The 24,086-nt window shown below is 47.0% G+C and overlaps 1 protein-coding gene across 12 annotated transcripts in view; it reads right to left on the minus strand.

Moving 5' to 3' along the window:
* PUM1 (pumilio RNA binding family member 1) overlaps positions 1-24,086 on the minus strand; it is a 993,892-nt gene that overhangs the window by 259,336 nt on the left and 710,470 nt on the right. For all 12 annotated transcript variants that reach the window (XM_078681891.1, XM_078681883.1, XM_078681895.1 and 9 more), the window contains one exon: positions 18,973-19,240. In XM_078681891.1, coding sequence (XP_078538017.1) covers positions 18,973-19,240 — 268 coding nt within the window. The remainder of the gene's footprint in view (positions 1-18,972; positions 19,241-24,086) is intronic.

Raw genomic sequence — 24,086 nt, forward strand, 5'->3', positions numbered from 1 at the left:
GTCTTGGGGTCTTCTGCCGAGGCTTTGTCCCTGATACACTTGAGTGAGTCCGAGACCTGCTTCGTGAATGAAGCGGACGGTTTTGCCGATACGAGAGACCACCTCGGTCCAGCAACGTGGGAAGACTCGATCGTCGACGACTTTGGCTGGTCGGTCCGAGGCGTGCCTGTGGCGGTGCCCTGGGCAACCTTTGGCTCGATGCCCTTGCCGGTCTTCGGCTCGACGCCCTTTGCGGCCTTTGGTGCCGCGGCCTTCGTCGGCTTCGGCTCGACACCCGATCCGAACTTCGGTTCGACGCCCTTGTTGGACGGAGTCTGGACAACCTTTTTGGGCTGCTTCGGCTGCACGGATTTCACCGACTTGGCCGGGTCGACTTGCTTCTTCGGCTTGGGCTGTCCCGACACCCCGGAGGACAAGGGTGTCGATGGTGAATCAGAAGGTTTCGGTTTCGATTGCGCCTGAACCACTTTAGGGTGTTCGGAGACCGAAGGTTTCACTTTCGGTTTCGATTTCTTCAATGGCGGCTCCGCCGAAGTGTCCGTAGCCGGGCCTGGAGGCGGGGTTGTGGATTTTGGTAGAAGGTCTTGGGTAAGGCCGATAGGCGATCCCTCGACCTGAGCCTTAGTAAGAGTTCGAACGGGGCATAGCTCGTCCTCTGAGCTATCTTCCATGGCCCCATAGGCCTCATCGTCGCCTCCTACCTCGTCGACGAAGTCTGCTACGGGTAGGTCTTCGACATCCACTTGAGGGTCGTCTTCGACTTCTTCCGCTGGAGGCGAAATCTGCAGGTGAACGTCGTGTTCGTCTGCTTCGTCGCGGTTGAAGATGTCCACCGGTGCCGGGGCCGACTGCCGGGCCTCCATGCGCGCCACGCGCCAAAGCCGAATCGTTTTCTTCGAACGAAACCTGGAACAAGCCACACAGTTGGCTTCATCGTGGTCCGGCGACAGGCACTTGTTGCACACTGGGTGGACGTCGATGTGTGGGTACTTCGATCCGAACACGGGACACTTCTTGAACGGGCTCCGTTCCATGTCGCGTCGTCGAGGGTCTTGCTGCGTCGACTGGGCCTCGAGCTCCAAGAGTCACGCGACTCCCGAATGTCGAACTCTGAAGGCGAGTCCGAACAGAACTGGGCACCGAACGCAAACAATACCGACGATAAAGAGAGAAAGAAAGGCCTTCTGGCCTCGAGAATTATGTCGATTCCGAACTGAGAGAACGAAAGTACATCCGAACCCAATGGCGGAAAAAACCAATCTGGGGATGGAGTCGATGCCCATTCGCACTGTAGTCCAGGGGAGGAGCCACCTATCTCGTGATACTTCGAAGACTCTTCCAGGACAACAATGTGCAATCATCCGGACCCAACACTAGGCGGCGATCTATGCTATAGATATGAATTCAGCAGCTCACATGCCTCGAACACACTGGAACTAGAAAAGTAGAGTTGAAAACTGAGCAGAGCTCAGGGAGACTCCCTTCACACGACGTGCAGTAGAAAATCTGAGGGCTTGAGCTTCTGAGGAGAAGGTTCTAGAGGGTGCTAGCGCCTGATTGGCTGTAATTTGGAATAACATAATGACACTAATGTGTTACAAATAGTTTTTTCTCTTTACCATGAATTCCTATGTAGGAATTGTTTTAGAGGTTTTCAGTTGCATTTCCTCTCTTTTATTATGTATTATGAAAAAATAGCCAGAAACGTGCACGAAATCAGCATCTTGATGCCATTTTGGAAGTAAAAGAAACCGCAACAAAAGACATTCCATTAACACGTGTTCCAACATATAGCACGGTCTCCAACCAAGTTTCACGATGCATCAATAAACACTGGGGGATCCTGCAAACAGGTGCACATCACTGGGAAACCCCTATTTTTCGTGAAAAAAGGCTAGGAGTCTTAAAGACATACTGGTAACCACCTGTCCCCGAAAAAAGGAACACAACACGACAACCACAGTGCTGAACGCTTAGCGCCTACCCAACATCACAGGCGACTACTCCTGCCTGCTGTAATTGCAGCATGTGTCACCACACCACTGGAACTAAAACACTGAACCTGGGAGTGTGTGGACATTGCGTGCACATAGTAAGTGCAACAGCACAAATGTTTACTTTATAACATGCCAGTGTGGACTTTGTTACGTTGGTATGACTGGAAAAAAAGCAAAGAATCTGCAAACATCGGAGCACAGTCCGGTGCAAAAAAGGTACAACCAGACTGACTGAGCTTTCCTCCAGGTCAACCACACTACCAACGATGTGAATTGGACAATCATTGAACAAATCAACCCTAATGAACAAACAACAACGCCTCTTTGAAAAAGAGCTGAGTTGAATATAGAAATTGTCTTCTAACACTAATGGGCTTAACAAGAACATACAGTGGAATTCAGTTAAACAGAGATGAGGTTTACCTTGAGACTCTTTTCCCACTCATATGAGAACTTCTATGATGCAGAACTGCTTAGTCACCAATATTTTAACCCCTAACATATTGTTTTTCTATCAGGGGGTTTGATGAGTGAGAACCTTAAAGTCTGGGATAGACATAAACCCAATGTTTTCTTTACCTTATTCAAATTTTCAAAAATACTTTATTCGTTTTTTTTGTGCAAAACCATAAAAGTTCATGTAACATTTAAAAATAGCACTCCAGGCTATCAAATAAAAACATACAATACAAAATACAGTATAAAAATTCCGGCTATTCATAACATAAAATGTTAAGCTGTTACGCAGTCAAAGGGGAAAAAAAGGTACAAGGGTTAATTTTAACTATCGCACATAGCAAAGTATTTCCTGTACTTCATAGTGCATTTTAAAAAACCAACCACATGAGGAATACTTTCTGGGTACAGTAGTTGAAGGTAAAATAACGCAGGGCGAGCTTGTACAAAGTTCATTCTTTTTAAAATAGGTTAAAGATAAAAAGCCCTGGGGAATTCATAATATTTACAAAAGAACATGAAGTGAAGCAGATCCTGTGGAGACAGTTTGTCGCAGCCACAGGGTGCTAACACCGTCCCCTTGTGACTCCCTCTAGGGACTGCCAATAAAAGATGGAACAGATTAAACCTGAACCTGGTTAAAAGAAAACGCTCATATGCCGGTAATGGCCAGAGTAGGTATTGCTCCTCGGCAGATGAGGTTATTAACATTGAATGAAAGCGTATATTAGGCTTCAACCAGTCCTTTTCCGCTCTATCTGATTTCTTTCGGGTAGTGAAAGACTGTTTTATGAATCTAAGATCTTTTCTCGTTATTCCAGCCGGGTTAAAAAGTAAATCTGGTCGTCCCTCTTTGCCAAAGCTATCTCTGAGGTATCTCAACCAAGGTATTCTAGACATGTGTTCTAGGCTCAAGATTTCTTTTAGCAGGCTGTGTGTTAGCCCAAGGTGTTTGTTGAGCCAACATTGCAACCAGAACATAAGAGGACGCAATGACAAAGTATCACTTATGAAAGGTAAGCCAGTTTCTTCATACACCTATGTATTTGGGGTTCCCTGTGGGACACACAATAGTTGTTTTAAAAATTTGTTTTCAACAACTTGTAGACACTCGTGATTGCTGTATCCCCAGAGTTCACTCCCGTAGGTAGCTATCGCCAGGCTTTTAGAGCGGTAGACCTTTAGCATGTCTACCACCGGTCTGTTGCCCATTCTAGCTGCAAAACCAAAAAGGGCAGCATTGGCCCTAGCTGCTACTCCCCTTTTTCTGTTCATAAGTGCAACCCAGTTCAACTTTTGGTCTAAAAGTACCCCCAGGTAAGAAAAGGAGGTGCATGTGGGCACCCGGATTCCATTTACCCTAAATGGGTACTGGTTCCTGGCTGCCTTTCCCACCTGCAGCACATAGGATTTAGTGTTGTTTATATGTAAATCTAGTTTTAACATAGAAGGCGTCGAGCAGTGTTTGTAGTCCCTTAGGGGTGCGGGCTAGGAGGACACCATCGTCGGCATACAGTTAAATTGGCAGGCCCCGGCGTCCCACATACAGGTAGTCTGCCCCCGTCTTGAGCAAATGATCTTCTAGGTCGTTAATATATAAATTAAAAAGAAAGGGGGCCAGAATGCACCCTTGCCTGACCCCCCGTCTAGTGCTAAAACTACGCGTGACCTTGAGATCCTTGGTATATCTGACGTTGGCCTTTGTCTCGCTATGTAAGTCCAAAAGAAAATTTACCAGATGTTGCTCTACCCCCATGGCCTTCATGGATTGCCACAACTTTCCCCGATTGACACAGTCAAAAGCCGAGGAAAGGTCCATGAAGGCCATGTAGACAGTTCCTGGTCGTGCGATGGAATATTTACCCAGGATTAGGTAGAGGTTGAGGCATTAGGCCATGGTTGAATGACCTACACGGAACCCGTACTGTATGTCGGAGATGATCTGATTCTCCTCTGCCCAAATGGATAACCTCTTCAGGATAACACCCCCTAGAACTTTTACTATGGAGTCTATCAGGGAGATAGGCCTGTAATTTAATGTACAATTCCGGTCTCCCTTTTTAAATACCGGGACTATTGTTGAGAGACCCCATGAAGCTGGACAGGCTTTTTCTGCTGCAGCATTTCCCACAGCTGTGAGAATAGGGGCCCAAAAAGTTGGGTCTGATTTAAAACGGTCAGGAGGAATACCGTCTGGACTTGGGGCCTTTTTATTAGAAAGGTTACTTATTCCTTCCATTAGTTCGCCTACTGAGAATACCATCGTGTCCCGTCCTGACCTCCCATGTGAGGGTGATGGTTGTACATTTTTACCTCAAAGATGGAAACAAAGTGGTTCACCCATTTGTCCTCTGTTATGTTTGACCCCACTTCGGTTGCCCCTGTCGGTACTAGGGGTGATTGATTAATTGTGCGCCAGAATCTAGAGCGGTTAGATAGGGTCAGGGGATTTAAAAGTTCCTCCCATAACGCATTCTTCAGCTCGTTCTTTCTTTTTGTCAACACCTTTTTATAGGTTAGACGGAGAGAGCTGATCAGGGCTTTATCTCAGGGAAGTATTTTAAGGGCCTCTTTCAGGTTTCTTGCTGCTTTAGAGCAGTTTTTACAGAACCACTTAGAACCTTATGTTTGATTGACTTATTTCTGTTCACTTGTCTCTGAATATACTGTTCTATAATTTATGGAGAAAACATTCCGCCACTTCTACTACATTTTGTTATGTGCAGCCACTTCTCTGTTTTTTCCCACAGTTTGGGTGACTAATAATGCAATTTTCACCCTTTCTCATTTTTCATCATTTTCCTCATAGCAGATCTCCAAACAGGAGGCTAGCCCACAAACACGCCCCCATCTTCGTAAACACACGTTAGCACGTTTACGTCACGCGCCTCGTGACAGGAAGCTAACTGCTACCTTCTGGGTTAAAAGCTAAGGTAACGTCGAGGCCGGGTTTCCTCGGGACTCTATGCAGGGCTTCATCATAGGCAGGACAACACGCAGCATTGTCTGATGTAGAAAGTAAACTGGCAAACGCGGGTGGGCTCCGTTTATTTTACTCGCTTTATGAAGCAAACTATTTTGTAATAACTGTAACACTCCATACTTTTTATTGTCCTCGGAGTGACACTAGGGCCAGCTTTAACCTTGTTCCTCCAGTTTGTTACTGGATATGTCTTTAGAAAGCTGAGTCGCATTTACACTAGTCATGAAGATAAGCTTTCAAATAGCTCTTTCAGAATCAGACACCCTTACGTGTGGCAGCACTGCACTTACAGGGTCCAGGAATGGACTTGGGCACTGTAGGGGTACAGGGCTCATGCACCTGTACCCTCACCACTGGCATAGAGCACCAGCTAGAGGGTTGACTGATGTATGCCAGGGCAGTGGTTTGTGGGCATGGCACACAGGGATGTGTACCATGTCGACTCTTCACTTTGTTCTGCACCAAAGCACTCAGTCTGCAAAGGCAGTGTGAGTGTGTCAGGGTACAGGGCCTCTGAGGGTGGCACATTAAGTGTTGCAGTCCTTAGAGGCCTTCTCTTCTCACAGTGCCCTGGGTTCCTGTGGTACCATTTACCAGGGGCTGACATGTGGCCAAAGATGCCAATTGGGTTTAAGCTTCAATGCAGTTTTAGGGAAAAACAGAGGCCCTGGGTACCGGATTAGCAGGAGCCCAGGGCACACTCAGTCAAAGAACATCAGCAATTCAGCTAAAAGTGGGGGCATACCATGCAAGAAAGAGGGCACTTACAGACGTGCTGGCAATAGTCTTTCCCTCCTCCATGAGGGACTGGCTCTTTTAGTACTGCTTCAGGAGGTGCCTCATCGGCTCCCCTACCTACTCCCAATGTTATGTGGGGAAATAGCGGTTCAGGAGGACTTTGGAGTTGGGAACCCTCTACTGGAAGCCACTGATTATTGACTCTTTCAACATCCTGGAATATGCCAGGTGTCCTGTAAGACCTTCTACTCAAAGAACATTTACTGTTCTTTCTTCTGTGGATCGGGCGAGGTTGGAACCTCGATTTCAGCCTCTTCTTCCTCTTCCAGAATCTTATCTCCCAAAGGTTTAAAAGGGATTTTAAATTCCTGGATGGATTAGTCGAAATCCCTCTTCTGGAGGATTGTTGTCCCCTCTGCGCACATGTAGACACTTTCGGGCCAAGCGTTTCAATGGCTGGTTTATCACCACTTCAAGATGTAAGGTATCCATCTTCTCGGGGACTTGATGCAGGCAAACAACTGGATGGTGCGTCTGGATTTGAAGGATGCCTATCTCCTGATTCCCATCTTTCCACCGCACAGGCGATTCCTGCAGTTTCAATGGAGTTCACAAACATTCAAATTCACTTCCCTTCCTTTCAGTCCATCTTTCGTTCCATGTTGCATCACCAAAGTTCTGAAGCCTATGGTGGAACACTTGAGAGCCCAAAGTATCAGACTAACCGTCTACCTGGACGATATTCTCATTATGTATCAGTCTCTAGAGCACTCGTAAATTCATCTACAGACGACTATTGATCTCCTGGAATCTCTCAGTTTCGTCGTCAGCTAACGAGTCTTCTCGGACTCCAAATGAACCTTACAGTTTCTGGGGTTTGTGATGGGTTCAGTCAAGGCTACTCAGTCTACCATCTCGAAAGCTTACTAAGATAAAGCATGAACTGAGAACCACACTGTTCCAACCATCTACTTTCTAGCATCATCTGGCCCACATAGTGAGTCTCTTGTCCTCGGCCATACAGTGCATTTTCCCAGGTCCCCTCAACTATTGGGTGTTTCAATGCCTCAAGATTCTCCACCTTCAACAAAGCCTCACTTATTCATAATTCATTCCCCTCTCAGAAGAGGCAAAGGAACAACTGCAATGCGTATTTCCCATAGGCAGAACTGAAATGGTTGCGCCATTTTCAGCTCCCAGTCCGATCACGTGATAGAATCGGACGCCAGCGGCTTGGGTTGGGGTACACACTGCAATGCATTAACCACAGGAGAAAAATGATCCTATGCAGTGTGCGCTCTTCACTAACTGTCTAGGACTTATGGCAGGCTCTTTTGCAGTCAAGTGCTGGACCAAGGACAACGTTTAATGTTGTGTCCTTCCCAAAATGGGCAATGTAGCAGCTGTTGACTACATCAACCATTTAGGGAGAACGAGGTCAAAGACTCAGTCAGACTTGGCTCGAACCTTCTGGATCTACTGGCCTAACCAATCAGATTTTAGTCTTGGCAGAACACCTTCCACAGAAATCCAATCAGGTGGCAGGTTGGCACTCCCAGCACTGGCAGGATGCCAGTCTCTGGAAACGACACCCACAGAGGTGGACGTTGTCCACATTTTTAATTTCCTTGCTTCCTTAGCTTCAGAGGGCTTGGCATATAGGTCCATTAATACCTTTCGATCTGCTATTTCAGCAGGCCTATGGATGGGCATCCTATAGGAGAACATCCTCTGGCATGCAAACTTCTTAGAGGTACTGGATTGTCCTTCCCTCCTGAACCCACCCAGATACTCTACTTTATGGGATGCTAATAATGTCTTACACCTGTTCAAATCCTTGCCTTCAAATAAGTATCTGTCAAGAAAACAGATGTTGACAAAATTAGCTACCTTGTTGTGTTAGGTGTTCTGTCGCAGTCTCAGATGTGAGAGCCCTGGAGATAGCAGGTAGATTATTTACTCCAGATTGACTGACACTTCACATTTTAAGGAGAACAAAACGTAATTAAGAAATTGTTTCATACACAACATTTCCAGATGTCCCAAAGTTGTGCACTGTCAGAGCAATAAAGGCCTATGAGTCTATGATAGGAGACCTTCGTCCACAAGGGGAACACCAATTACTCATTGCCATCACCAAACCTCAGAGCAGTTTCCGCCAGTGCTAATGCCAGGTGGGTCAGATGGGCCATGCAAGAAGCTTGTATAGACACTTCTAAATACGGAGCTCCATAGGCCAGAGGGGCCTTGGCCTTTAAAGCCTTCTCCTTGGGAGGCTCATTTAAAAGATATCCATAATGCAGTAGACTAGTCCTCAGATTCTACATTTAAGAAGTTCTACTATAAACCAGTCCCAAACCTGGCATCTCTAGTGGTGGAACATCTTTAAACTAGCCTAATCCTCACTTACTGTCCTGACATGGAATGAAAATTTCCTAGCCATCATAACAAAGTTTTAATTCTATTAAGGACACAGAGGTGAGGATAGCACCACCCTTTATTAAAAAAAAAAGAAAATTGCAACTTTGCACTCACCGTATGTGAAGGAGATACTTAGGGATGATTTATTCAGACAAGTTTCTCTGTTTACATGTAATGTTCTGCTTTGTTTGATTTATGATCTGCTCTAATGCTTAATTATGGTTTTACAAATGATTTTGCTCATTCGTTTCATTATTAACCTGCACATTCCTCTTACACAGCATATTAAATGAGTGTTTTTCTCCTCCGGGACAGACTCTACTAAACAGGATTGAAGTCTGGGAGGATTGGCTGTGTTCGGAGGAAGAGGGGATAGAGTATCTTCTGGGTGTTCTTGAGAGGCGTCGCTGGCCTTGGATTGGATGGAGTGTTTTTCCAGTTTCTTTCCCAATGTCTCATGTGAAATTAAGTTTAATATTCATCAATGCATAATGTTTTAATGGCTGGTTATAATTAAAGTGAAAAGAAAATCTGCCTAATCCTTTCCTCCATGTCCTTAATAGAATTGAAGGTTTCCGTTACGATAGCTAGAACATTTTTCATGCTATAGGTATGTAACCTTGAACAGAGGGAAAAATCTGCGGTTTGTAGTTTTTAATGAAGATGTCATGATAGAGATAGTTGTGAACATGAGGACATTTTTTAGCCTACACTGAAGCCAGGGACACCACTAAGAGCAAGTAATAGGAACTCGTCTTATGACAATCATAAAAGAATAAAGTGGTTAATTAAGCATAAAAGCAAAAATGAAAATTAACTCTTCCAGGTTCTGATCTGAATACATACTGAGGCATGCCTTTATTTTTTAATATTTCGGTTTTATTTTCGTACGAAGAACAAGGAGAGGGCCTAGATATACACAGCACAGGGCCCACAACCCTACACAGGGCCGGCTGCGCAAATTAAAGGATACACGGGTGATTTAAAAAAAGTCTACTGATGTAGACTGTACACAGCAGGTCACCTACAACTGTTGGTGGGCCCGCCGCGTAGTGCATGTATCATAACATTGGAGTGCAATCGTGGGAGAATTTCAAGACCCAAAGTTAACATACAGTATCCTAACAAGAAAACATGGAAGAAGGGGTAAGCAAATGGCCTACAGAAAGAAAACAGTAAAGAGTGAACTGGTAGAGAGTGGTGAGGGAGTAAAAAAGATAATGGGAAAGAAAGGACCCCGTGACAGGGGAGCTATGTAAGACAATGATGATGAGGAAAATACTGGTGGACAGGGACGGGAGCAAGGGGAACCATCATTGTACACTAATCAGGCCGTGGACCGGTGCATGTGTCATTTGAATCAATGGGCAGGGTTATTATGGTTGGGCAAGCAAGTCTGTCGGGGTCAGATGGCGATAGAGCATCTTCAAAGAGGCGTAAGGCCCAGAGTTTTGGGGGCAGGAGACGCGCATCTTCTATTTTACAGAGATATGTAACTAAAGGTTGATACATTTTGGGGAAGTGGGTGTCACTGGACTGTAGGCGCGCTGTGAAGAGTTCCATAGTCACTACGTGCCATAGGCGCACAAACCAAGCGGCCCCTAGCATATGGAGAGCAATGTGCCAGTCACTACAGGCTAAATGCCTAAAAGGATTGTGGATGTGGGTTCAGGCAGAGGGAGCCAAGTACCGCCTTAATATGACTAAGAACCGCTTTCCAGAACAGGGCCAGGAGAGGGCACGCCCACCAAATGTGAATGAAGTCCCCAGAAGCGTTTTAACATCTCCAGCACTGCAGGGAGGATGTAGGGAACATCCTGTGCAATCGCGAATGTGTATAGTACCACTGTGTCATGATCTATGCAGTTTCTCGTTGTGAGATGCTGCGATATACCTTTCGATATGTCCCGCCACAGTCGGTTCCGCTGAGCATGCGTAATTTCTGTAGGGGACGTAGATTGCCATTGACTTTGGTACGGTTGAGTGGCTACCAGCTGGGGATGTTGCAGGATCAGTTAAGTCCGGGAAATAAGACCCTTTGACTCATCAAAGGAGCGTACCAGTCGCTCAAAAGCGGTGAATGGGCGGGTGGCAGCCTGTTGCATCTCGGGCGAGGACTTTCAATGCTGTGCATACTGGAGCCTTGCTCCTTCAGGGAGTTCAAACTCCTCCTTGCATTTGGCAAAGGTTTTGAGTGTGTCCCCGGCGTACATATCTCGGATCGTTCTACATCCACCTTCCAGCCATTTTGAGAACGCTTGCGGACTAAAGGGCGGTGGGAGCAACGGGTTACCTGCAATGGGGGTGTGGGGGGAAGGTCATGAGCCCCTTGGGTACGGCTACTTTGTCCCATATGTCCAGCACCGTCTTAGTGGGCACGGCAATATAGGCGCTGCAGGAGCGTGCAGTCCAATGGAGCCAGGAAAGATCCCAAATGGTTTGTCCGGTTACCGCCCTGTCCATATGGAACCAGACCTTCTCACTCTCAATCGCTGTCCACTCCGAAACGATGCGAAGGTGAGAGACCCAGTAGTATTCTAGTAGATTGGGGCATGCTAGTCCTCCTCTATCCCGCGGAAGCATGAGAACTTTGTTGGAAAAGCGGGGTCTACGCCCGCCCCAGATGAAGCCGGTGATATCTCTTTGAAGGCTCTGAATCTGGTGTTGCGGGATGGGGTGGGCAGGCATTGGAACAGGTACAGAATTTTTGGGAGCACCGACATTTTAATAGCGTTCTGGCCCAGTCAGGAAAGGGTCTGGGATTTCCAACTCCTCAGATCTTCCAAGACAGTTTTCCTACACTCAATTCGCTTGAGTCCATGCGGCAAAAGAGGGAGTCAACTGAAGCCCTGAATATCGAATGGAGCTATTGGCCCACCTGTAGGGGACGAGTGTTTGCAGGGACCGTATTTCCTCCTCGAGGATCGTAAGGTTCAAGGCCCAGGACTTCCCAGGGTTGATTTTAAGGCCAGAGGCCAGCTCAAAAGATTGTAATAAGGAGTGTAGCGCCGGAAGGGAGATATGAGGGCGAGATAACGTACAGATAAGATCGTCCGCGAAAGAGTGCCACTTTGTTCTGCTGACCAGCGAGGATGATGCCAAGTATGTCCGTGGCCTGCCTAATCATCATAGCCATTGGCTCTACCACGAGGGCAAACAACAGAGGGGATAGGGGGTAGCCCGGTCGTGTGCCCCTGTGTATGGTGATAGGGTTTGTGTGGTGGCCATTGACTCGCAGCCGAGCCTGCGGGGAGAGCTAAGGGGCCATGATCCTAGCTATCATGTTCTGGCCTAGTCCAATTTTCTTCAGCACCGCTCAGAGGAAGGTCCAGTCGACCCGATCAAACGCCTTTTCCGTGTCAAGCGATAAAAGGCATACCGGTATGTTCCAATGTTGTGCCTTCCCCACGAGATGGGCAATTCAGCGTACATTGTCTGCTCCCTGGCGATTCCGGATAAAGCCAACCTGATCCAGCTCTATAAGGCCGGGCATGTGTGGATCAAGGCATTTAGCCAGTATTATGGTATAGATTTTAAGGTCTGTGTTCAAGAGGGCTATGGGACGGAAGGATGAGCACAGGGTGGGGTCCTTCCCCGGTTTGGGGATGAGGGCTATTTCTGCGATTCCCATAGAGGACGATGGCCCTCCTTGTCAGAGAAAGAGTTGAACAGCCTTAGGAGGTAGGGTTGAAGTTGTGGTAGTAGCAGGCGATAGAAGACCAATGGGAGGCCATCCGGGCCCAGTGATTTCCCGAGGGGGAGGTCCTTCAGGGCCCTCGCAAGCTCCTCTTTTGTGAGGGGTTCCTACAACTGCTTGGAATGGTGGGGACTAAGTGGATTCCAGGGGCAGTGATCTAAGATATCTTTGACCCGATCTGGGGACGGCTCGTCCGCTGCGTACAGGGCTGAGTAATATGCCTGGAAGGCCTCATGTTTGACCCACTCTGTGGTGGCCCTCTCGCCGTCAGCGAGCTGGATGTTAGCTATGTGAGCTTTTGCAGTGCACGCTGGCAGGCGTCTCGCCAATATCTTACCCACCGTGTCCCCCCTCAAAGTGTCGCTGTTTCAATGCTAGTAGGGTTCTCTCAGCCTTGTTGGTGCGGAGAGAACGGAGTTGCCCTCTAAGATTAGCGAGGCAGCGTTTACAGGCGAGTGTGGAGTGTTCCTGGTCTTGTCTCTCTAAGTCTTTAATGTCTTTGGAGAGGTTATCCTCCAAGAGACGGGCCTCACGCGCCCGGGCAATTGCCAGAGATGTGATATGGCCGCTGATCGTGGCCTTGAATGCATCCCAAACTACAGGAAAGGGAGTTTCGGGAATATCCTTGATCGCGAAGTAAGAGTCGATAGCAGTCCGTATGCTCTCCACATCTACTGGGTCCCGCAGAATGTGCAGTGGTAGACGCCATCTTGGGGTACGGGAGGGACAAGCGGCCGGATCTTGCAGGAGGAGTTCGAAATGCGCGTGATCGGAGAGCGAGATGGCAGACATAGAGGCCGAGAGAGTATCGCGGATCAGGGTGTGAGAGATAAAAATATAATCTATGCGCAAATACGAGCAATGTAAGTGTGAGTAATATGAAAAGTCGAGCGTCCAGGGGAGTGGTAACGCCAGGAGTCCAGTAAACCAAGGACCGCTATTGGTCTCTGGCGGGCCGAGGACATAGCCCCCGTCCAGTGCGAGGATGCCTCACTGTGGTCCATTTTAGGGTCCCATGCCATATTGAATTCACCCTCTAAGATTAGCGAGGGGTCGTCCTGTGGGACGTGCTCCTGCAAGATCGTCTGGAGATAGGAGTCCTGTGTCTGGTTGGACGCATATACATTGCACATTGTAAAGTGGCATTGTCCAAACCGGCCCCAGCCTGCCGAAGCGGCCATCCGAGTTACAGAAGACCCTAGATTCCCCCTGCCTGATGCCAGCTGTGCAAAGGATTGCCACCCCAGCCGTTTTAGTGGGCTCCGAAGCCCAGAATTGAAGGGGATATTGAGGATGGGCCATGCAGGGGGTATCGGCTTTTAAAAGGTGAGTTTCTTGTAGGAGGATAATGTCTGGATTATGTTGTATAAGATAGCGCCATGTTTGATGTCGTTTGTTGGGAGAGTTAAGTCGCTTAACATTAAGGGATAAAATCTTCAGGGGGCAGGGTGCAGCCATAGATGTGTCAAGATCTGGGGTAGTCAGTCATGCCACTGTAGAGAGCAAGTTGGGATAGTGGGGGGGGAGGTGCAGGGATTTGTCACTCTTGTCAAGGGGAGGGCACCGTCTGGGGGGGTCCCCGCCCGCCATAACGAAAGATATAGAAAAAGAAGGAAGAAAAGGAAAAAAAGAGCACAGATAAGTATAAGCAAAGAATGTATAACCAACCTTGGCCAACCGGGCCACAATGTCCTGTTCCAGTTGTGGGTCAGCCTAGACCTTAAGGCTCGGGTGATCCCAGAGATGTCACTGGTAGGGGGCGGGTCAACAGCTGCCTGCGGGATCATATGGGTGGGTAGTCCAGAACCAGCAACACTGCAGATAGGGAGCTGAGGTATGGCCAGTTCCAGAGGGTGAGTGCCAACCCCGATGGGGTCTGAGACAATTTCCGAAGTCAGCATATTCGTTCATTTGCGGAGGTGAGTTTTCAGTCAGTCAATGAGACGGAGGTCGGAAGCTTGCTGCAGATCTTCCCCCTCCAGGGACCGGATATGCTGGATAATGTCATTCCTGGCTTGCAAGAATGATTGCTCGTCGGGATACGGTGAGCGCCGGTGACGGCATACAGTAGACCATGAGGGCTTGGAGGGTGTTCGCATGAAGGGCAGTAGACGTGTAGGGCTAGGAGGTGGCGTTGAGGAGAGGTGGATAAGCTGCGCCGCTTCTTTAAAAGACCTTACCATCCGGCGCTTGGACTCACATTGAAAAATGAGAGCGAATGGGTGGCCCCATTGGTATGGAATATTCAGACTTCGCAGTTAGTCCGTCGACTTCGATTTTCTAAATCTTCTTGTTTCAATTGCAGCTCTATGTGTTGCACCTCCATGGTGGCCAGGCGCTGCCAGAATCTCACCGGGCTCAGCAGTTAATAGTGCGACGAGTACCAGAGAGGGGGGGGGGGGGGGTGGTAGGCAGGGAATCCGTACACAGTAATGCTCTCGTCTCCGCTCCCCACCTGCTCAAGAGGCGCGTTGTCCAAGAAGCCAGCAGGGAGCAGGATGCCGGGGTGGGGGGCATTGTGGGGACCAACCTCACCAGAATTCGCAGGGAAGCCAGTTACCAGGGCTTGCCTGCCGTCTGGTCGATCGAGCCCTCGGGTGCCTATAGGGCAGTTCGCCAAGGTAGGCCTCAGGCAGGCGCAGGACAGTGGGGCTGCGGGTACAGGGGCCAAGGGGGAGACGTGGAAATTCGATTCAGCGAAGAGCATCACTACACCTTACCTGAACCGCGTATTAATACTGTCAGGGTCCATCGTCAGGGCAGGGTGGGTCATGCAAGGAGGGGCAGAGGCCCACACCCACCTGGGGACCCGCCAATCCAGGGAGTTGCCACCGCTAGGCCAACTCACCGCTGGGCCGCCGCCAAGTCCTCCAGGGGCGGGTGCTCACCAGACGTGTCCCGTCCCCCAGTCAACCGGTCAACCGGTGTCGGATGAAGGCCGCCACCTCAGACTCCTGGGTTCTCTTCTCCCCGCCGTCCGTCAGTACCAGGGAGGGGGGCGAGGCCCTAGACGATGATCCCAGCAGCTCAGGATGGCTCGTATCGTAGGTCAGCTGTGGCGTCGATACCGGGCGCCCCTCGCAGGGCCCCCAACGTTTCTCAGGGCTCGCGGTCTGCAGTCCTCATCAGCCACTCACAGCACTGGACGATCCGGGACCGCCACAGACAAGATGGCGGCAGCCACCGTTTTAGCCCCCAAGAGCAAGGAGGCCACACTTTCTGCTGAGTCTATAGCAATCGCCTCCCACACAAATCCAGGCGCCGCAGTCACTACGCTATTCCTGTGAATCGTCTGGGGGAGGCTAGCAGCATCGCACAGCACCGGAGGGTGCCTAGGGCACAACACCCAAGATGGCAGCCAAGGTCCGGCCAGGGAGGACCAGGAATTCACTCTCCCGCACCGGGCCGATTTCAAGCACCGTCTGTTCCAGCGGAGGCTCCAAAGCTGCTTCGCCGTCGGTCCCAAAGCTGCGCAGGATTAGGTGGGGTCGGAGGGTCTTAAAACAGCTCCCGTCATCTGCCAAGAAGGCCCAGGCCCGGGTGCCTCAAAATGGCTGGCCGGGTCCAGAGGTCAAGGTGTAGCGGCCCTTCCACCGTCCCGCCTCCGAGCAGCTCTCCTCCTGCCAACAGGAGCCTCTCGCCTTCTGCCTGGTGAGCATCCCCAGGAGCGGCGCCGACAAGCCCCCCCAGCTCCACTGTAAATGCTTGAAAAAGCAGCGAGCGGCCGGAGCTCCCACAGTGTGCGTCTCACTGCATTCCCAGCAAGACCACGCCCCCATGCCTTTATTCTTGCCAGCAGATACAGCATAGTTATCAAAGAGTTTTCCTGTGTGGAGCAATTCTGTCCAGAATTTAGCCTCAGCTAAGCAGCTCAACTGAATGTTAAGTCAAAAGTCAAATCCTTGAAGACACAGGAGATAAGGCTAATCAAATTTCCAACTTGTTTTTGCCAAAGAGGTGCGAGCAAAACCCATGTAAATGACATAACCTGGGTGCAACCTCTAATTGCATCTGAACTAACTGGGTACTTTCACAATACGCAGTGGATGGCCCTACGAGAGCAGTGGCCGGATGCCAAACCGGACATTTTGGTTCAGATGAGTCTTTCCACATGACTTTATCAACTTCCCACAGCGAAGCATGTGCGTACCAGTAACTTTTATGTTATTTGGAACCTGTTTCTGAAGTGAACTCGTTTTGCTTATCTTTTATGGGGATGAATCATAAGCATTTGACCTTGCTATGTAATGAGGAGCCCATAAAGGTACTGGCTAAAATAGGTCAACCTTGCATAGAAAAGAGCTTGACACTTGATTATTTGATGATTAGCATTAACAGCGGTTGGAGGATAGCATACATATTGACTAGCTTCTTTCCTTATCTTCATGACCCGTTGTTTTGCTACAATTAGGCGGAGCACTGACGACTTATGCACATTAGAAGTCTTTATCAAAGTATCCAGTGACCCTGACAATGTGTGCTTCAATAGTTCTCCTATTTATAAAGTGGTAATCAAGTGGTAATCAATGTAATAAAATTGAGCTATGAAGAACCAGATGAACTCTATCTTTACTTATAGTTTTAAAAATGGGCTGTGTATGATTGCATTTTCACAATCTGTTAGTATAAATTATGCATACTTTTAAAATTCTGTTCAAAAGGCATTGACTTGTCCATTACTAATTAATTGTATTCTTATAGACTGAAAGTCTGTTTTGTGAATTTATCTCTGAGAACCCTCTTACTTGCACTTGAGTTTGTCAAATGGCATGAAATCTTTTAGATAGTTAAATTGATGTCACATGTTACTTGTGCGACAAAAGGTACATCTTATATACTTGTCATGTAACTGACTTGTAACAGTGACTTGAAAAGCCTTGTCCTGCACTGTGGAATACTACAAAAGTAATCCTCTCGCCTGTAACAATGAAAAAGTATGCAACCAATTGAAATATGAAAGCATAAAGCACCTTACTGCATAATGCAAACTAGCCACGGCACAACTACCAGTCTGGCTTCAGATCACACTGCAGCACAGCAAATACTCCCTTACACATCATAGACTATGCACTCCTGACCACAGATGAAGACGACACCAGCCTCCTGATATTGTTGGTTCTCTCAAACTGGCTTTGATATAGTAAACCATTCCACGCTCATACACAACAGGGAGTCTGGATTGGGATTCAGTGGCAATGTTCTTTACTACTGCCTTTCTAACCAATACCAGTTTGTTCACCTGGGCACCTCCAAGTCCCAAAAGAACCATATCACATGTTGAGTCCCCCAGGGTTCCATAGTGTCCCCTGTAATCTTCAATATCAATAGGGGGACGCTTGGTGCTGTGCTCACAGATAATAGCATTAAGATTCACCAATATGATGATGATACACAGCTAATTGAAAGTTTCCTCTGCTACAGACACTTGCCTCAAACACTGACTGCACAACATCCAGTCCTCCAAGTCCAGCACCTACCGAAAGCTTAACTCAACAAAGATCATTCAAATTCTTTGCCAAGAATAACAAACGCGAAACAGTACAAACCTGGCTCAATGAAATTAAACTGGACTGCTTTGAACACCCACTTCCACTGAATGCCAAGTAACCTGGATTCACCCTGGACGGCAAGCTCAACAAGGAACACACTGCCAAAAAAACAAAGCCAAACTAGTACCCAGCTCTTTCTTCTATAGGAAGGGAAACTATTTAATTTAAAAAAGCAACTTCAAAATTCCAGCTGAGATTCACTCTGCAAAACTGCTTTTCAAGCGCTTGCATCTGAATGGTGGTAACAAGCTGCCCCATGGCCTCCCATACTGGCACTCGAAGGAAATCCCTCACGTTGTAGCACTTATCCAGGGCAAGAAAAAACATGGTCACACACATGATACAGATTGATCTCCATTGGCTCTCCTCTGCAGCTTGAACGATCTTCAAAAACAACTGCATCATTTACAAAAGCATCATGACAAGCAACCTGCTTATTTTACAGACAAGATCATCATCTCTGATGACTCTCAGCACACCTACAGCTAGGACAACTTGAGACGGATGACTAAAACGTAAAAAGGAAATACAAAAACCAAACAAGCCAACAGGCCTTTTCCATCTATGCACCCAGGATCTGGAACAATATACCTGTATCCAACAGTATTGCCCCGACTAGGCTTCAATTAAGGAGAGTGTTGCAGACGAACCTCTTAAAAAAACACTACATTAATAGCATTAACATTCAACAAGACACCCACTCCAAACACTTGTTGACTTTATCTTTGATCTTCTACTGCGTTCCGCAGCCTTTTAGACTTGAGCTATAGAAACACCACATACATACAATACTGTATCAAGGTCTAAAAACCGAACTTCATTTGAGCACAGGCCCAACTGCATCATTACTGTCCCCAAAAAGGTTTAGTTTTCCCATCTAAACAGGTTACAGTTTTCAAAGTTAAGGGAAACACAATATTGCATGGAGAGGTGTGGTGCAGCGGCCAGGGCAGCTGACTTCGGAGCACAGGGTTCACGGTTCGATCCCCGGCAGAAGCTCAGCCCAGCACCATGTGACTGGGCATTAGCTCACTCAATTTCCACGACGGCCCACAGCTCCTTGAGAACCGTTAGGGTAAGTAGTTCGAGCTTTACAAATACGGATTTAATTTTTTTTAATTTACAACATACCTCGAGCCATGCTGATCTTGGGAAAACTCCATAATGTGCCCAGCTATTTCTCGTAACTGTAGGTTTGGATACCGGTTGTTGCGAAAGTCTTCCAGAAGCCGACTTCGCCCTGAAGGCATGACATCAGACATACCATAGCGCAACCTGGAAGATGGAAAAAGTGTGCTGCTCGGGCTGAAAAGGCTTGAGGCACTACTTGCGCTCCGGTATTTTGCTTCAGCTCCAGGGGCTGCAGAAATATACCTCCCGCTTCCATTTGTTAGTCCTCCTGTTGGTGGAAAGTAAAACAGTTAATGGGTAAGTTCAGCTGTATCATCGATCTAGAGTACTGTGAGTACATCACTACTGTTTGCAAATATTTTCCATGTCCAGGTGACCTCACACTGGTTCGACAGTGCCAAACATCTCTGCAAAACGGAAGCGATGTTCAACGTTGCCTGAGACATTACCCTTAAGATCTCACATTAGCTACAGATTTCCCTTTAGTAGAAGGGAAAAACAATGTAGTGAAAATGGTTCTGGTAAAATATCTCCTAGAAAAACCTCCCCCCTCCCCCCACAAAAAAACGTTCATCCACATTGGCAAGAATTTGCCTTGATAGTTCCAAATCTATTCTGTAGACATTGTAGTGTGCTAGTTGTAGGAAGCTGGCTCTGTACCAACTTTGACCTAAGGATATTATCTTTTCTGAGTGCTCAGCGAGAAATTTTGAATTTGAATACCTAGAACTTTTGTTCAAGGGAATTTGGGGGAGTGAGGTGACCTTCCCTGTCTTGCTTTTGAGCACCTACTGTGATTTGTTAATTCATTACTTGAGCCAAATTCCTGCAGAGCGCCCACTTTCTAGCCCTGTTACCTCAACTTTAATTTAGGCTTTATCAGAGGGTAGTGTTAAGCATTTGCTGTTCACACTTAGGCAGCAATAATGTCACACACTCAAAGACTGAACTTAGACCAATTTGTTGGTCTCAAAAATATTACTTAGTTATTTTATTTCTATAATGAAGACCAGCCTGGTGCTGGTAAGTGAAAAATGCTTTGCAAAATCTTATGCAGTGTTTTCAGTTGAATGCAGGTTCAAATGCAGTTGGTTGAATTACGGGTAAGTCAACAGGTCGGAATTACTCTTTAGTTACTTTACATATTACTATTTATATTACTTTTCAGATTACTTTTGCTAGAATATCACACAAGCATCTCCTAGACAAAAAGGTAAGTTATTCACTTTTAGTACAAATGGATTAGTTACTTACCTGTAATCCCAGTTCTCTTCCAGGGGTATACTCATTAAAGTCATAAGCACTGAATAATCTCCGCCCATTAGCGGGAACCCGGAACATATAACAAAATACATATGTATGTGTAAATGTATAATAAGAGTACATAGTACTAAACAAATTATACACATATACATGTATACACTAATAATATGCAGCCCAACCATAACTTATAGGCTAATAAAGCCATAATTACATATTTTCTGCAGAATGAAAATAAACCATAGAAAACAATGCAAGAAAAAGGCAGGAGCCTAAAAAGCATTCCACAGACAGAAAAAATCTTTTATTTTCATCAAAGAAACTGTAATAAAAGGCAATTAGCCTATGTAGGCTGCATAAAGAAATAACATCCCTGTACAGGGAGAGGAGTTGGGGGAGAGGAGTTGGCCTAACGGCTAGGGCGCTCTACCTCGGACCTGGGGATCTGGGTTCGAGTCTCGGTAACGACACCAAAAACCTCCTGTGATTCTGGGCAAATTACTTAATCTCCCCGTGCCTAAAATGAATGCGTGTCCTCATGTAACGTAACTGGTGCTATGTAAAGCGCTCTGATACCTGATTCAGTTCAGGTCTAGTTTGCGCTATATAAAACTCAGCAAAAAAAAATAAAAAAATACAGAAAATCAGACTGACACCTCACCTTTAAGGCCTCACCTTTTTTACTGTACAGTACAGTAAAACTTGCAGGTATCTGCATATATCATATCACAACACACATATTAAACCATAATGCTACTGCTCGCCCGGGGAGGCGGGAGGGTGCTTATGACTTTAATGAGTATACCCCTGGAAGAGAAATAGGATTACAGGTAAGTAACTGATCCTTCTCTTCCAGGGGATACTCATTAATAGTCATAAGCACTGAATAGAATAGCAAGCTCATACCCACTAAGAAGCGAGCGAGCAGAAAACAAGAAATAACAGCTGTGACACACATATCTTAGCTAGAATTAGCAAATAAATTCCTGAGCGATGCCTGCCCAACCTGAGCATCTGCCTGTGTGTCTGAATCAAGACAGTAATGGCGAGTAAAGGTATGAACTGAAAGCCATGTAGCTGCTTACAGATTTCTGCCATAGAAACATTTCTAAGGAGAGCAGTAGTGGAAGCTTTCCGTCTTGTTGAATGAGCCTTCGTTCTTCCTGACAAATACCTGTTTGACAACTGATACCCTAGGAGAATGCAAGACACAATTCATCTAGATATGGACCTCTTGGAAGCCTCAAAGCCCGTATTAATAGGACCATAGTCAATGAACAAACGGTCTGAGTGTCTCAAAGTCTTTGTTCTGTCCAGATAAAACTTAAGAACTCTCTTAAGATCTAAAGAGTGTAGAGCTCTTTCAGGAGGATTGGTAGGATTTGGGGAAAAAGTCGGCAAGGTTATAGTCTGATTAATGTGAAAATCTGACACTACCTTGGGCAAAAAGACAGGATGCGTCCTGAGTACCACTCTATTAGCATGGAACACAATAAAAGGTTCCTTGCAACACAGAGCCTGGATCTCGCTCACTACGAGCAGAAGTAATGGCTACAAGGAACGCTACCTTCCAAGTTAAGTGCTGCAAGGAGGCCTTATGTATAGGTTCAAAAGGAGCACCCATTAATTTAGTTAATACCACATTAAGCTCCCAAGGTGGAGAAGGTGACCCGAGAAGGTGACCTGACTGGTGGATACACCTTTCGTAAACCTTCCAGAAAATCTTTCACTACAGGCATCCTAAAAAAGGAAGTCTGAGTAGGCGATTTCCTGTAAGCCGTGATCGCTGCAAGATGGACTTTAATAGAACTAAACTGCAGACCAGACCTCGCCAAATGTAACAAATAAGGTAGAATCACCTGTTCTTGACCATGTATAGGATCAAGGCCATTGTTCTCACACCACAGAAAAAATAGTTTCCATTTAAAACCATATGATTTCCTTGTAGAAGGTTGATTCGCCTCCTTAAGGATATGCATACACTCGGGATTCAACTGCAAGTGTCCCTACTGGATGACTTCAGGAGCCATGCTGCCAGGCGTAGGGAAGACAGGTTGGGGTGGAACAGTCTCCCCTTCTGTTTGGACAGAAGATCCGGGCGACACAGCAACCTCCTGTGTGGCACTTCCGACAACTGAAGGAGATCTGGAAACCACCATTGGCGTGGCCACTCGGGGCAATCAGAATCATCCTGGACGTGGTTTTGTACATCCTGTTGATTACTGTAGGTATCAATGGGGTCAGAGAAAAAGCGTACAGTAAGTTCTGACACCAGTCTATCAAAAGGGCATTCCCTTGAGACCCGACCTGGGGAAAGCTGGACGCGAAGATGGGGCCTTTTGCATTTCCCGCGTCTGCGAACAGGTCGATATATGGAATTCCCCATGCTTGAAAAATACTGTTTGCGACTTCCTCGTTGAGGACCCAATCGTGAGCCTCTACGAAGTCCCTGCTGAGGAAATCCGCCTGCGAGTTGAGGGACCCGGGCAGATGCACCGCTGTTATTGATAAGTCTCTCGCCAGTAGCCAATTCCAGATGGTCTGGGCTTCCATGGACAGAGTCCTGGAACCCCCTGCTTGTTTAAATAATACATTGTAGTTTTATTATCTGTTTGCACCAGGAAGGACCGAGACTGGAAAGATGGAAACAGAGACTTGAGAGCCAGATGAACCACTCTTAGTTCCAGCAGGTTGATGTGATAGCCCTTCTCGGAATCTGACCATAGCCCATGTACTTGCAGAGGGCCCATATGAGCACCCCAACCCTGGAGTGAGGCGTCCGTGATCAGAGTCTGAGTAGGGGGATCTTGATGAAATGGCACTCCTTGCATTAAGTGGGATCTCTTCATCCACCACCGGATGGAGTCTTTGGCAGATTGATGAAGGAGTATTCGATCCTCCCAGCACCCCGTCCTTTGTCTCCACTGATCCTCTAAACACTGTTGCAGAGGACGCATGCGCAATCTTGCGTTTGGAACTATGAAGATGCACGACGCCATCAAACCCAGAAGAGAGGATACTAGGTGAACCGTCGGGAACGTGGTTTGAACAAGAAGCTGACATTTTGTCCTGATCAATAACCACCTCTCCTCCGAAGGACACACGTTTTCTTTTTCTGTGTCCAAAAGAGCTCCCAAATGGTGGTTTTGCTGGGTTGGGTTCATTATCGATTTCTTGAAATTGACCTGAAGACCCAATTTGTGCATGAGGTGAAGGCATATTGAAAGATGAACTTCCAGAAGAGATGGGGACGAACTTTTCAGGAGCCAGCCGTCTAAGTAGGGATATACGAAAATCCTCCGTCTCCGAAGGAAGGCAGCTACCACCGCCATACACTTCGAAAATGTTCGGGGAGCTGACTTCAGTCCGAACGGAAGTACTGCATACTGGTAGTACTGAACAGACACTTGAAATCTGAGAAATTTGCGATGCCTTTTTGAGATTGGAACATGAAAATATGCATCCTTCAGGTCGATGGAACACATTCAGTCCCCCTGATGTAACTGGGGAAATATTTGATGGAGCGCTAACATCCGGAATTTCTCCCTTCGAATAAATCGGTTCAACAACCTTAAATCCTGTATAGTTCTGAATTCTGCATTGGGACCTTTCTTTCTCACCAAGAAGAAGCGGGAGCACAGACCTTGGTTTCTCTCTGAAAGAGGAATTTCCTCTATGGCTTTTTTGCACAAAAGGATGTTTACTTCTTTTTGTAGGAGCTTTTGACTTTGATGAAAAACTCTTTGGACGTATGGTCGGAGGAGGTGATTTGAATTTGAGGAGATAACCATTTTGGATTATGCCGATGACCCATCTGTCCTTTGTCAATTTTCTCCACTCGTCCAAGTATAGAG

Source organism: Lissotriton helveticus, chromosome 3_1, assembly GCF_964261635.1.
Source record: "Lissotriton helveticus chromosome 3_1, aLisHel1.1, whole genome shotgun sequence".
NCBI lineage: Eukaryota > Metazoa > Chordata > Amphibia > Caudata > Salamandridae > Lissotriton > Lissotriton helveticus.